Source organism: Leptonychotes weddellii, chromosome 1 (assembly GCF_054177405.1).
Source record: "Leptonychotes weddellii isolate Sample4059 chromosome 1, ASM5417740v2, whole genome shotgun sequence".
Lineage (NCBI taxonomy): Eukaryota > Metazoa > Chordata > Mammalia > Carnivora > Phocidae > Leptonychotes > Leptonychotes weddellii.
In genome coordinates this window covers 7,009,096-7,021,101 of record NC_138369.1, presented here as the reverse complement: position 1 = coordinate 7,021,101, position 12,006 = coordinate 7,009,096, and the positions used below count along the sequence as shown (strand labels likewise).

The 12,006-nt window shown below is 51.9% G+C and overlaps 1 protein-coding gene across 3 annotated transcripts in view; it reads right to left on the bottom strand.

Moving 5' to 3' along the window:
- CNN1 (calponin 1) overlaps positions 1-2,404 on the bottom strand; it is a 6,118-nt gene extending 3,714 nt beyond the window's left edge. Inside the window, exons 1-2 of one of the 3 annotated variants that reach the window (XM_081813152.1) lie at positions 2,235-2,404; positions 62-183 (exon numbers count right to left, since the gene is read on the bottom strand). In XM_081813152.1, coding sequence (XP_081669278.1) covers positions 62-183; positions 2,235-2,297 — 185 coding nt within the window. In that variant the 5' untranslated portion in view covers positions 2,298-2,404. Of the gene's footprint in view, positions 1-61; positions 184-833; positions 974-2,234 lie in introns of those variants that run through there. The other 2 variants (XM_006744282.3, XM_081813157.1) reach the window with 2 other exon arrangements.
- Between the last annotated feature and the right edge of the window lie 9,602 nt (positions 2,405-12,006).

The window sequence follows — 12,006 nt, the reverse complement described above, 5'->3', positions numbered from 1 at the left end:
AGGGGGTAGGGATTAATGTCCAGGTTGGGGGGCAGCCCAAGGCAGTGTAGGCTCCACTCACTCGCAAAGAATGATGCCATCTTTGAGGCCATCCATGAAGTTGTTCCCAATGCGGCGCCCTGTCACCCCCTCGATCCACTCTCGAAGCTCCTGCTCCCGCTGGTGGTCATACTTCTGGGCCAGCTGGGGGTGGGGGACGCAGAGAAGGTGGTAAGGACGCAGTGGGGAGCAGAGTTAACTCTCCGGACCCAGTCGGAGGTTCCCTAAGCCCGATTTTCCTCATCCCTTCCCAACTAAGGCAATTCTGCCCCAGCATCCATGGGGGGGGCTGAAGTGGGCCAAGGGCCAGGGCCGAGGTGGCACCTGCCCAGGGGGCCATTCCGGACATTCTGAGGTTTGGCACCAGAGAATGCAGACAAGGGGGGTTTGGAGAGCAGGGTACTCAGAGCTGGGGGGCGGTGCCTGGCCTCTTGGTCCCCGCCTTCAGGCCAAACTTGGGGCTTAGCTTCCCCTGGCCCTGCCCCCCAACCCCCTGCTGGAAGCCTGGGCGCCTCAGGCAGGGGAGGAAGAACCCTAAGGAGGTGGCTCTGAGTACTGCCTTGCAGGGGACAGTTCTGTCTTGCATGTCCCTCTGCCTCAGTGTCTCTCCAGGTCCTATCCCCTGGGCTCCGGCTCTGGCTGGAGGCTCCGGGGGCTTGTCTTTGTCTTACTCCTGGCCCCACGCATGCACGGCTGTATTTCTCTCTCTCTCTCTCTCCCCATCCCCTTGCCCTCTGTCTCTCCCCAGCTCTGTCTTTCCTTGGCCCTGTCTTCCTGTCCCCATCTCTCCGTGCCTGGTTGGGGGTGGGGCTCCTGGCCCGTCCATCTCTGCCTCCCCAGTCGCTCTGGTCTCCGACTCCAGGTTCTCTGCCTCTGGTGGTGGTTGGGGAGGCTCATCTGTCTCCTCTCCCGGCCTCTCCATACCAGTCTCCGTCTTATCTGGCTCCTGGCTCACCCTCCCCATCCATCCCTCTCAAGTCTCGGGCTCCCAGAATCTCTGTCTGCGACTCTCGCCCTCTTTCCCCACTCCCCACCCTGCCTCCTCCGTTTCTCCAGAACCCTCCGCCCCAGCCCAGTCAGGCTTCCAAGACTCTGGGGGACGGAGCTGCCCCTTCTCCTGGGGGGAGGGAGGAGGTGGGAGGGGGCGGCCCCTCACCTGGCCCCGGCCCTGCCGCCCCCCTCCCCACCAGCCCGGCTTTATAAAGCGAACCGGCCCTTATATAGCGCGGCCCCGCGGGCCGGTTTCCCCGAGGCCGCCTTATATGGCGCTGCGGCTTCGCGCGGCTCTGGGGCCGGCGCCGGGGGGGAGGGGGGCCGCGCTGGGATCCCGCCCGGCCCGAGCACCCGCCCCCAGCCAGCCCCCTCCTCCAGCGGCGAGGATCCCCCGGCCCAGGATCCAATCCCAGCTCCCCACTTCCTCGCTGTACGCTGGGAAAAGCCACCCCGGGCCTCAATGTTCTCCTCTGTCAAATGGGGCGCTGGGACTCCTGGCAACGCTCAGGGGAGCATTCCAGTGAGTTAGAGGTTCACTGCCCTGGAGAAGCTGAACCCCATTCCCGGGTGTGTGTGTTTCAGGGGGATGAGGCCAGGATCCTAGTTCTGCAGCTCCTTTACATAGAACCCAAGCTACTCGCCTCTCCTCTCTGAACCTCAGTTTACCCATCCATAGCATGAAGGTGATATCTGGATGTTTTCCCAGCTCAAAATTAGGAGATCCCTGCCATGTCCCTAATGCTCACTCTCTGACCTCCCCAGCTGTCTCCCTCTCCCTTCAGGATCTCCCACACTATCTGGGCCTCACTTCCCCAGAATTCCAGCTCTCAAGCACTCCCCAGTTTCTTTTTGAGATGGGGGTGTGTGTGAGGAAAATCAAATCCTTTCCCAGCGCCCCAGGAACACAAAAGGAACAGGGGGCAGGTTAACAGGAGACTCTGAACAAGGGGGGATCTTTACAAGGGACCGACCACCTCAGTTTACCTGTGGTTGCCTGCATGCCCTCCATTTTACCCGCCCCCCAACAGTAGCTGAGGGCTCTGGGATGCTCTGGTTGGGGAGTAAGGCGGTCCCTACCCTGTTATCTGTCCTTTTTCCCTCTCTGGTTCCAAGTCACATGGGCTAGGCAAGAGGGGGTCCAGGGAACCCCAAGAGCGGAGCCTCTGACCTGCCAGGGTGTGTGGGCCAAGCGGGGGCCCTACCTTGTTCTTGACCTCAGCCGACAAGCCATAGGCGGGGCCCCGGTTGAAGTGAGCAGAGGACATGCCGGCTGGTGGTGGGCCGCGGTAGCAGTAGCTCTGAGGACCCTCTGAGGACCCGACCGAGGCAGCTGCTAAGGCTCCGTCTGCAAACTCTTCCCTCCTCACAGGTTTTTGAAGCTCTGGAGGCGGCCCGGGCCTCTTCCAAGGTCGTCCCATTGGCTGCAGGGGCCTGCCAAGGGGCGGGGCACCCCCCACCTCGGCCATCCTCCCCCCTCCCCCCTCCCTCCCCCCCCCCCCGTGATGTCAGGGCCTTGGTATTGGGAGCTGATTGTGTCATTGTTTCCACCTAGGGGGGCGGCCTGGGTTATTATTTGGGGTGGGGGGGCTTGGTCATGGGAGATGAAGATTTCCCCATCCTTGCCGGCCCTCCACTGTCCGTTGGACCTCTGGCTGGGCCTCCTGGTTTCTTTGTGTCTGTCACTGAGGCCATCTCTCCTTGTCTCTGAGGTCATCTCTCTGCAGCCCATGGTAGCTTAGTGAGCACCACCCTGGGTTTAACTCCAGACACCAACAGTCTCTAAGTGGGCCTCTGTTGCCACATCTGTAAAATGGGCTAATGGATGGTGCATGGCCAGTGGGCAGTGCCTGGCACAGGGAAGGAGTCAGGATAATTGCAATATTTCCAATGAGCATCTGGCACCCTACTTCTGTCCCCTCCAGTCCCTCATAAGGATCTGGGGGAGCAGAGATCCTGGATGTTACCCTCTCCACTACCTGTGTTTGCCATGGAGTGGCTGTGTTAGCAGGTTCCAGGCCATGGACACCCCTGTGTTTCCCTGTTCCAGCCAAGGCGGCCTGGAGGGAACACCTGCAAACAGCCCCATCTGGCCAGATCTCACCCCTGGATGACATGACCACATCATGCCACATATGTCAAGGTGATGTTAGTGACATTTGGATGACATGTCAGCAACCTGCCATATACTGATGATACCTTAAGGACATGCAATTTGCTGGCTACATGCTAAGGACACGGCTGTGACATGCTAATATGACAGCCACCCCTCATGTCAGGCCCTGTTACAAGTACTGTACGTGTATCAACTCATGCTTCAAAACAACCTCAGAAACGGATGCTGTTATTATACACACTTTACAGATGGGGAAACTGAGGCACGGGATGTGGAATCCCTTTCCGACTGTCACATGCGTCAGTGGCAGAGCGGAATTTGAAGCCAGGCCCCTGTGCCTAATGCTACCAGGCTGTCAGGGTTCCTCACCCTCAGCACTGTCGACATCAAGGCTGGATAATTCTTCCTGGCTGGAGTCTCTGCTGGGCCTCCTCGGACTTTAAGCAGCATCTCCAGCCTCTATCTACTAGGTGCCTAAAGCACTCCCTTAGTCTCCCCAAACAGAAATGTCTCCAGACATTGCCAAATGTCCCTGGGGAGGGGAGTGGTGGTTTGTGAACCACTGGATTCAACCAATATGCTACGGGCAAGGTGACTAAAATGCGTAGAATGAGCTAACAATTAGCTCCTGCTATACTATATTCTAAGTGCACTGGGTCTGTTAACTCATTCCTCACAACAGCCTTCTGAGATGGGGTCTGTATGAGGCACAGAGAGGTGCAGCCGACTGCCTGGCGTTACACAGCGCGAGAGTGACGCAGGCAGGACTCGAACGCGCAGATTCCGGGATCCTGCCCACGCTAAGCGGCCCCCCGCCAACCCCCAGCGGGGCCACAGGTCGCTACTGCGCAAGTGAGAACCCGCGCCTTGGCGGAGTAGGCGGCTGGCGCCCCCTGGCGGCCCAGGAGGGGCGAGGGCGGAGGCGGGGCCTGGCGGGGTCCGGCCGGCGGTGACGCGAAGCGCTGACTCACTCGGCTCCGCCCCCGGCCCGCGGCCGCTTGGCCATTTATAGAATCCGCGCGGACTCTGAAGTCACGGCCCAGGCACGACGGGGGCGGGGTGGGGGCGCTCTTGGCGCGTCCCCCGACGGGGCAGCCCGGGGTCTCCCTAGAGGGTGGCCCTTTCTGAGTCTGTCGTGTCCCTCGGATTCTAAGTCTGTGTCTGCATCTCTTGCTCTGGCTCTTGGTTGCAATAAGCCTGTCTCTGCCTTGCCTAGTCTTTTTCTGACATTGTCTATGAATCTGCCTGTCTCACTGTCTATCTCTGTTCCCCTGTCTCTCTCCATTATCTCTCCATCTCTGGGTCTCTGTTTCACCTCTCTAAGTCGTTGTTTTTCTCACTCGATGTCTCTCCGTCGTTTCTGTCTTTCTGTGTCTCTGTCTGGTTGATGGGGTTGGAAGCAGAAGGAGAGGGCTGATCCCATCCGGAGGTCCCAACCCCTGGGAACCCCCCCCCATTACTGGCTGCCCCATGCGCAGTCCCCTACTTAGCTCCTATCTGGTGTTTCCCAGGCCCCAGCCTCTCTGTGCCTCAGTTTCCCATCTAAATGAAAGGTGGGATCTTGTAAGAAATGGAGTCTCCCCGAAGGGTCCAGGAGGTCATGAAAGAAAAACGCTGCCCCACCTTATTTTTTGGAAACCCCTAAGACCTTCGTACCTCTCAGGGCCATCTAAAACACACACACTCACTCACACACACTCTGTACTTGTGTATCTCCAGGAGAGAGTCCCAACCCCCTTCCCCCCGCACCTGCCTGTCTGGGCAGCCCCCCTCTGCCAGCCCCCTCTCACTTAGCTTCCCCCTCCTGAAAATAAGCAGGAGCTGTTGTTCATAATGGCTTCTGTGTCTGGAGGGCTCATTCCATGCCAGGCACTGTGCCAAGCACAACCATTTAATCCTCACTGCCACCTTCTTGGGGTGGAAACAGGCAGGCCCATTTTATAGATAAGGAAACGCAAGGTTCAGAGAGACCAAGCCACTCTCCCAGGGCTACGCTGTCCCTGCTGCTCCCGCTGCCCCCAGATCCTTCCACATGAATTTCCTGAGCACCCAAACATGCTCCCACCTCAGGACCTTTGCACTAGCAAAGGACACATTTCCAAAAGATGCCTACATGGCCTCTCCCTCACTTCCTCTGCTCAAATGTCACCCACTTTGGAGAGGCCCTCCCTGACCCAGACCTGCTCTAAGATGATAGCATCTCCCACCCCCAGGCTGACTGGGAGAGGATAGGCATGAGGGAACTATTCACTTAGTGTTTGCACCTGACAGTGGCTATGTCTGCCTCCATAAAAACTTTCACTTTAAAAAATCATTTTTAGGGGCGCCTGGGTGGCTCAGTTGTTAAGCGTCTGCCTTCGGCTCAGGTCATGATCCCAGGGTCCTGGGATCGAGCCCCACATCGGGCTCCCTGCTCAGCGGGAAGCCTGCTTCTCCCTCTCGCACTCGCCCTGCTTGTGTTCCCTCTCTCGGTGTCTCTCTCTCTCTGTCAAAAAAAAAAATCATATTTAGGGCACCTGGGTGGCTCAGTCGTTAAGTGTCTGCCTTCGGCTCAGGTCATGATCCCAGGGGCCTGGGATCGAGCCCCGCATCAGGCTCCCTGATCAGCAGGAAGCCGGCTTCTCCCTCTTCCACTCCCACTCCCCCTGCTTCTGTTCCCCCTCTCACTGTGTCTCTCTCTGTCAAATAAATAAATAAAATCTTTTTTGAAAAAATCACTTTTTGGGGCGCCTGGGTGGCTCAGTTGGTTAAGCGACTGCCTTCGGCTCAGGTCATGATCCTGGAGTCCCGGGATCGAGTCCCGCATCGGGCTCCCTGCTCGGCAGGGAGTCTGCTTCTCCCTCTGACCCTCCTCCCTCTCATGCTCTCTGTCTCTCATTCTCTCTCTCGCAAATAAATAAAATCTTCAAAAAAAAAAAAGAAAAAATCACTTTTAGGTAGGGCACCTGGGTAGCTCAGTTGGTTAAGCATCTGCTCAGCAGGGAGCCCGCTTCTCTCTCTCCCTCTGCCGCTCCCCCTGCTTGTGCTCTGTCACGCTCTCTCTGTCAAATCAGTGAATAAAATCTTTAAAAATATATCATTTTAAAGCCCCCATTTATACCTGAAACTAATATAACATTGTATGTTAAGTGTATTTTAATGACAAAATAAACTAAATTTAAAAAAACCACCCGCCACTCTCTATCTCCTTTCCAGGCTTTCTTCTTCTTATCATCTCCTATTTGCTTACATCTATCTCATCCTATGAGAATAAAAGCTCCACAGAGGCTGGGCTTTGTGTGTTTTGTTCAGTGCTCTAGCTCCAGTGGTCAATACAGTGCCTGCACCCAACAGGGGCTCAAAAAAAGGCTCCCCGGATAAATGGAATTAAAGTTGGTGAGCCAGGACTCGAACCACATTTGTCCGAAATGTTGGTGTTTAACCACGCACAAAGGAAGGGCCTACTTTGCAGGCACTTCCTGGACTAAGGACACCCACTAAGCTGGGTGTCTCCTTTGTGTTTCCATTCCAACCTTCCCCTAAAAGACCAGTTGGAGGGTGGATAGCGGGATGGGCCACAGGCCAGGCTGGGGTTATGTAGGTCATTCTACAGCTGCCCGCTCCCTTGTCCAGCCGTGAGCTTTGCAAGATGTTTTGTAGGAAAAACATATGGTTGAACAAGAGGAGCCTTTTTACAGATGTGTCCCGCTGACTGCCAGATGGGCAAAATTCAGAACACCTGACAACAGGTGGTGCTGGGGAAGCTGTGAGAATGGGGTGGGTGGGTGTGGGAAATTTGTGGATAGCTTTCAAAATGACAAGTGTCCTTACCTTTTCTGGTGGTTAATTTTATATATCAAGTTGATTGGGCCATGGGGTACCCAGATAGTTGGTCAAACATTACTCTGGGTGTGTCTGTGAGGGTACTGGGGGATGGGATTCATATTTGAATTTATAGCCAGTAAAACAGATTGCCTTCCCCAATATGGATGGGCCTCACTCAATCAGTCAGAGGCCTGAATAGAACAAAAAGGCTGACCTTTTCTTTTCTTTTAAGATTTTATTTATTTGACAGAAAGAGAGAAAAAGAGAGAGGGAACACAAGCAGGGGGAATGGGAGAGGGAGAAACAGGCTCCCTGCTGAGGGAGCCCGATGCGGGACTCGATCCCAGGACCCTGAGATCATGACCTGAGCCGAAGGCAGATGCTTAACAACTGAGCCACCCAGGTGCCCAAAGGCTGTCCTTTTCTGTCCAGTAAGAAGAAACTCATGGGATGCCTGGCTGGCTCAGTCAGTAGAGCATGTGACTCTTGATCTTGGGGTTATGAGTTTGAGTCCCACATTGGGTGTAGAAATTACTTAAAAATCCAATCTTTAGGGCTCCTGGGTGGCTCATTGAGTGTCTGCCTTCGGCTCAGGTCATGATCCCAGGGTCCTGGGATCGAGCCCCGCATGGGCTCCCTGCTCAGCGGGGAGCATGCTTCTCCCTCTCCCACTGCCCCCTGCTTGTGATCTCTCTCTCACACAAAAATAAATAAAATCTTTTTAAAAAAATAAATGAAATCTTTAAAAAAGAGAGAGAGAAGAAGAAACTCCTCATATGGGACGTTGGTCTTTTCCTGCCTTCGGACTGGAATTGAAACATCAGCTCTTCTTGGTTCTCAAGCCTGCCAGCTGTGACACTGGAACTTACTGGCTCCCTGGGTTCTCGGGGCTTCAGACTGAGACTAGAACGACATCGTCTGCTCTCCTGGGTCTCCAGCTTGCCAACTGCAGATATTGGACTTCTCAGCCTCCATAATCATATGAGTCATTTCCTTATAATAACACACATACACACTGTCTCTGTCTTTGCTGCTCTTTATTCTGTTGGTTCCATTTCTCTGGAGAACCCTGCTATCTAATATAACTTCTGATCCAGAAAAATCTCTTTTTTTAGAATATAACAAGAAGTACAAGTGTAGGTGTGAAAAGAACATTTATTGCAGGGGCCTTTTAAGAACAGGTTACCCTGTAGATCCATCAACAGGGAACAGGTGAGACAGACACAGATGAAGGCAGAGTATGCAGCATTTTGTGTCAATGACGTAACAACCCTGTGGTGCTGTGGTTAAGAGTAGGGGGAAGGGGGGTTCTGGATCCATATTCCATGGGTTTGGGGCATGCCCTGGTGCTTTCTGGCTGTGTGACCTTGGATAGGTATCTTAACCTCTCTGCGATTCGGTTTCCTCCTCTGGAAAATGGGCATATTGATAGTGCCCGCTTCCTAGGTTTATTTTCTAATTTTTTATTTTGAGATAATTTTAGACATACAGGAAATTTGCAAAAATAGCACAGAGAATTCCCATATACCCTTCACCTTGCTGCTCCCACTGTTAACATCTTACATAACCATAGTACATTTATTAAAACTAAGAACTTAACCTTAGTACAATACTATTAATAAACTACAGACTTGATTTGGATTTCTCCAGGTTTTCTACTGATCCTTTTTCTGTTCCAGGACCCAATTCAAGATCTCTCATTGCATTAGGTTGTCATGTCTCCTTAGACTCCTCCAGTCAGTGACAGAGCCTCAGTCGTTCATGACCCGACACTCTTGAAGGGAGTTGGCCAATATCTGTGTGACTATCTCTCAGTTTGGTTTATGTTGATTAGATTGAGGTTTTCACATTACTGGGAAGGATACCAGAGAGGTGATGTTCTCTTCTCATACCAGGGGCTTATGATGTTACGGTGACTCACTGCTGGTGATTTTAACCTCCGTCCCTTGGTTAAGGAGCTGTCTGCCAGGATCCAACCCTGTGAAGCTGCTATTTTTCCTAGGGTTGTTTTGAGGACTCTGCGTTAAAGGGTCTACATCGGGGCTCCACACACACTGTTGTTCTCTGTGTTAATAAATACAAAAAAGAAATATGTAAACGCCTGTGTTTGAATCCGTTACTTCTGTAAGGCTAAATAAGAAAATGAGAGCCGTAACTGCCTCGACAGGAGAAGGGACACTGGTGGCTCGGAAGGCCGTGGCCAGTTCCGCGACACCACCACCACCACCCACGCGTGCCCTCACCCACGTCCGTCCCAGTTGAGCAGAGCGGAAGTGCGCCTGCGCAGAGCTGGGCACTGGCGCCAAGGGCCGGAGCTCTCCCAGCAGCTGCCCACGTGGCTGTCAACGTGCTGGAGTGGGGCGCACCAGCCCCCTGGACCGGCAGCTGATTGGCTGGAGCTCCTTTCAGCCTGGCCAATCACAGGAATCTTGATGAGGCGGAAGTGCGGCGGCTGCGCAGTCTTTGAGGCATCCTACCGGTGGCTGAGTAGCCTCCTGTCCCCCGGGGCAGCGCCCTGTGTCGCGGAGGCCAAGGGACTGCAGATAGGGCTTTTCGGAGGTGGATAACTGTCCTCGCCTGGAGCCTCAGTTACTGCCAGGCCTCTGTTTTATGTGCTAATCCGCTTAGGTTAATAGCCTTCAACTGGCGCTCCCCGCTCCCCCGCCCCCCAGCCCAGGAGCCCCGAACTCCAGTCTGACTTCATCTCTTATCACTTTTTTTTTTTTTAAAGATTTTATTTATTTATTTGACAGAGAAAGACACAGCGAGAGAGGGAACACAAACGGGGAGTGGGAGAGGGAGAAGCAGACTCCCCGCCGAGCAGGGAGCCCGATGTGGGACTCGATCCAGGGACTCCAGGATCATGACCTGAGCCGAAGGCAGTCGCTCAACCACTTGAGCCACCCAGGCGCCCTCTTATCACTTTTTTTTTAAAGTAGACTTTTTTAAAAAAATGCCATCTCATTGTTCCCATTTGTATTTATTTTTTAATTTTTTTAAAAAGATTTTATTTATTTGACAGAGACAGAGCAGGAACACAAGCAGCGGGAGAGGGAGAAGGAGAAGCAGGCTTCCTGCCGACCAAGGAGCCTGATGTGGGACTCGATCCCAGGACTCTGGGATCATGACCTGAGCGGAAGGCAGACGCTTAACGACTGAGCCACTCAGGCGCCCTAAAGTAGACTTTTAAAAAATTGTAGTAAAATGTACATAACATAAAATGTACCATTTTAAGTGTCCAGTTCTGTGTTACTAAGTACATTCACATTGTTGCACAACCATCACCAGAACTTATTTCAATCTTCTAAAACTGAAACTGGGGGCACCTGGGTGGCTCAGTCGTTAAGCGTCTGCCTTCTGCTCGGGTCATGATCCCAGGGTACTGGGCTCAGGCCCCACATCTGGCTCTCCGATCGGCGGGAAGCCTGCTTCTCCCTCTCCCACTCCCCCTGCTTGTGTTCCTTCTCTTGCTGTGTCTCTCTCCGTCAAATAAATAAAATCTTTTAAAAATATAAAATAAAACTGAAACTGTTGCCATTAAATGCTAACTCCTCATGCTCTCTTCCCTCCAGCTCCTAGCAACCACCATTCTACTTTCTATCATTTGCCTTTTCTAGGGACCTCATATAAATGGACTAATACAGTATTTGTCCTTTTGTGGCTGGTTTATTTCATTTAGGACCATGTCCCCAAGGTTCATCCGTGTTGTATCATGTGTCAGAATTTCCTTAATTTTTAAGGCTGAATAATATTCCATTGTATGTGTATGCCACGTTTTGTTTATCCATTCATCCATCCATGCACACTTGAGTTGCCTTTGCTATTGTGAATCATACTGCCATGAATATGGGTGTATAACTATCTGTTCGAGTCCCTGCTTTCAGTTCTTTTGGGTATATACCCAGAAATGGAATCGCTGAATCATATGGTAGTTCTATTTTTAATTTTTTGAGGAACTCCACCATACATTTTTCCTTAGTGGCTGAACCAGTTTATATTCCCACAAGCCAGTATACAAGTGTTTCACTTTCTTCAAATCCTCAGTGACACTTGTTTAGACTTTTAAAATATATTATGCATACAGAAAGGTGTGTAAATATAGCTCAATGAATCAGTTATCATATTTAAAAAAAATTTTTTTAAAGATTTTATTTATGTGTTTGACAGAGAGAGACACAGCGAGAGAGGGAACACAACCAGAGGGAAAGGGAGAGGAAGAAGCAGCCTTCCCGTGGAGCAGGGATCCCAATGCAGAGCTCGATCCCAGGACCCTGGGATCATGACCTGAGCCGAAGGCAGCTGCTTAACGACTGAGCCACTGGTGCCCCCATATTTTAAAACTTTTAAATTCAGCTATTACCTAAAGTAAAATGTACAATCTTAATGGAGAGCTTGATGAATGTTTACATACATATACACCCATGTAATCATCACATAGCTCAAGCCATTAAATATTTCTTTTTAAAATTTCTTTGTTAATGTCAACATTTTGTTAATCACATGTAGCATTTTACATTTTTACTTCATGAAAAGATGTCCTTCCTTGGAAAATTCTAAGTACTTGGAGAACTTAAGTTTCTCTCTTTTTTTAAGATTTTATTTATTTATTTAGAAAGAGAGATCTCGGGAGTGCATGCCGTGGGGGGAGGGGTAGAGGGAGAAAGAGAGAGAGAATCTCAAGCAGACTCTGCACTGAGCACAGAGCCCAATGCAGGGCTCAATCCCATGACCCTGAGATCATGACCTGAGCCAAAACCAAGAGTCAGATGCTTAACCAGCTGAGCCACCCAGACCCCCAGTTGGAGAATTTAAGTTTCTTTACCTGTTCTCAAATTAATTTTACATTTCCTTCTGGATCTAGCACACAACATGAATTTTTTTTTTTTTAAGATTTATTTATTTCTTTGACAGAGACACAGCGAGAGAGGGAACACAAGCAGGGGGAGCGGGAGAGGGAGAAGCAGGCTTCCTGCGGAGCAGGGAGCCCGATGCGTGGCTGGATCCCAGGACCCTGGGATCATGACCTGAGCCGAAGGCAGACGCTTAACGACTGAGCC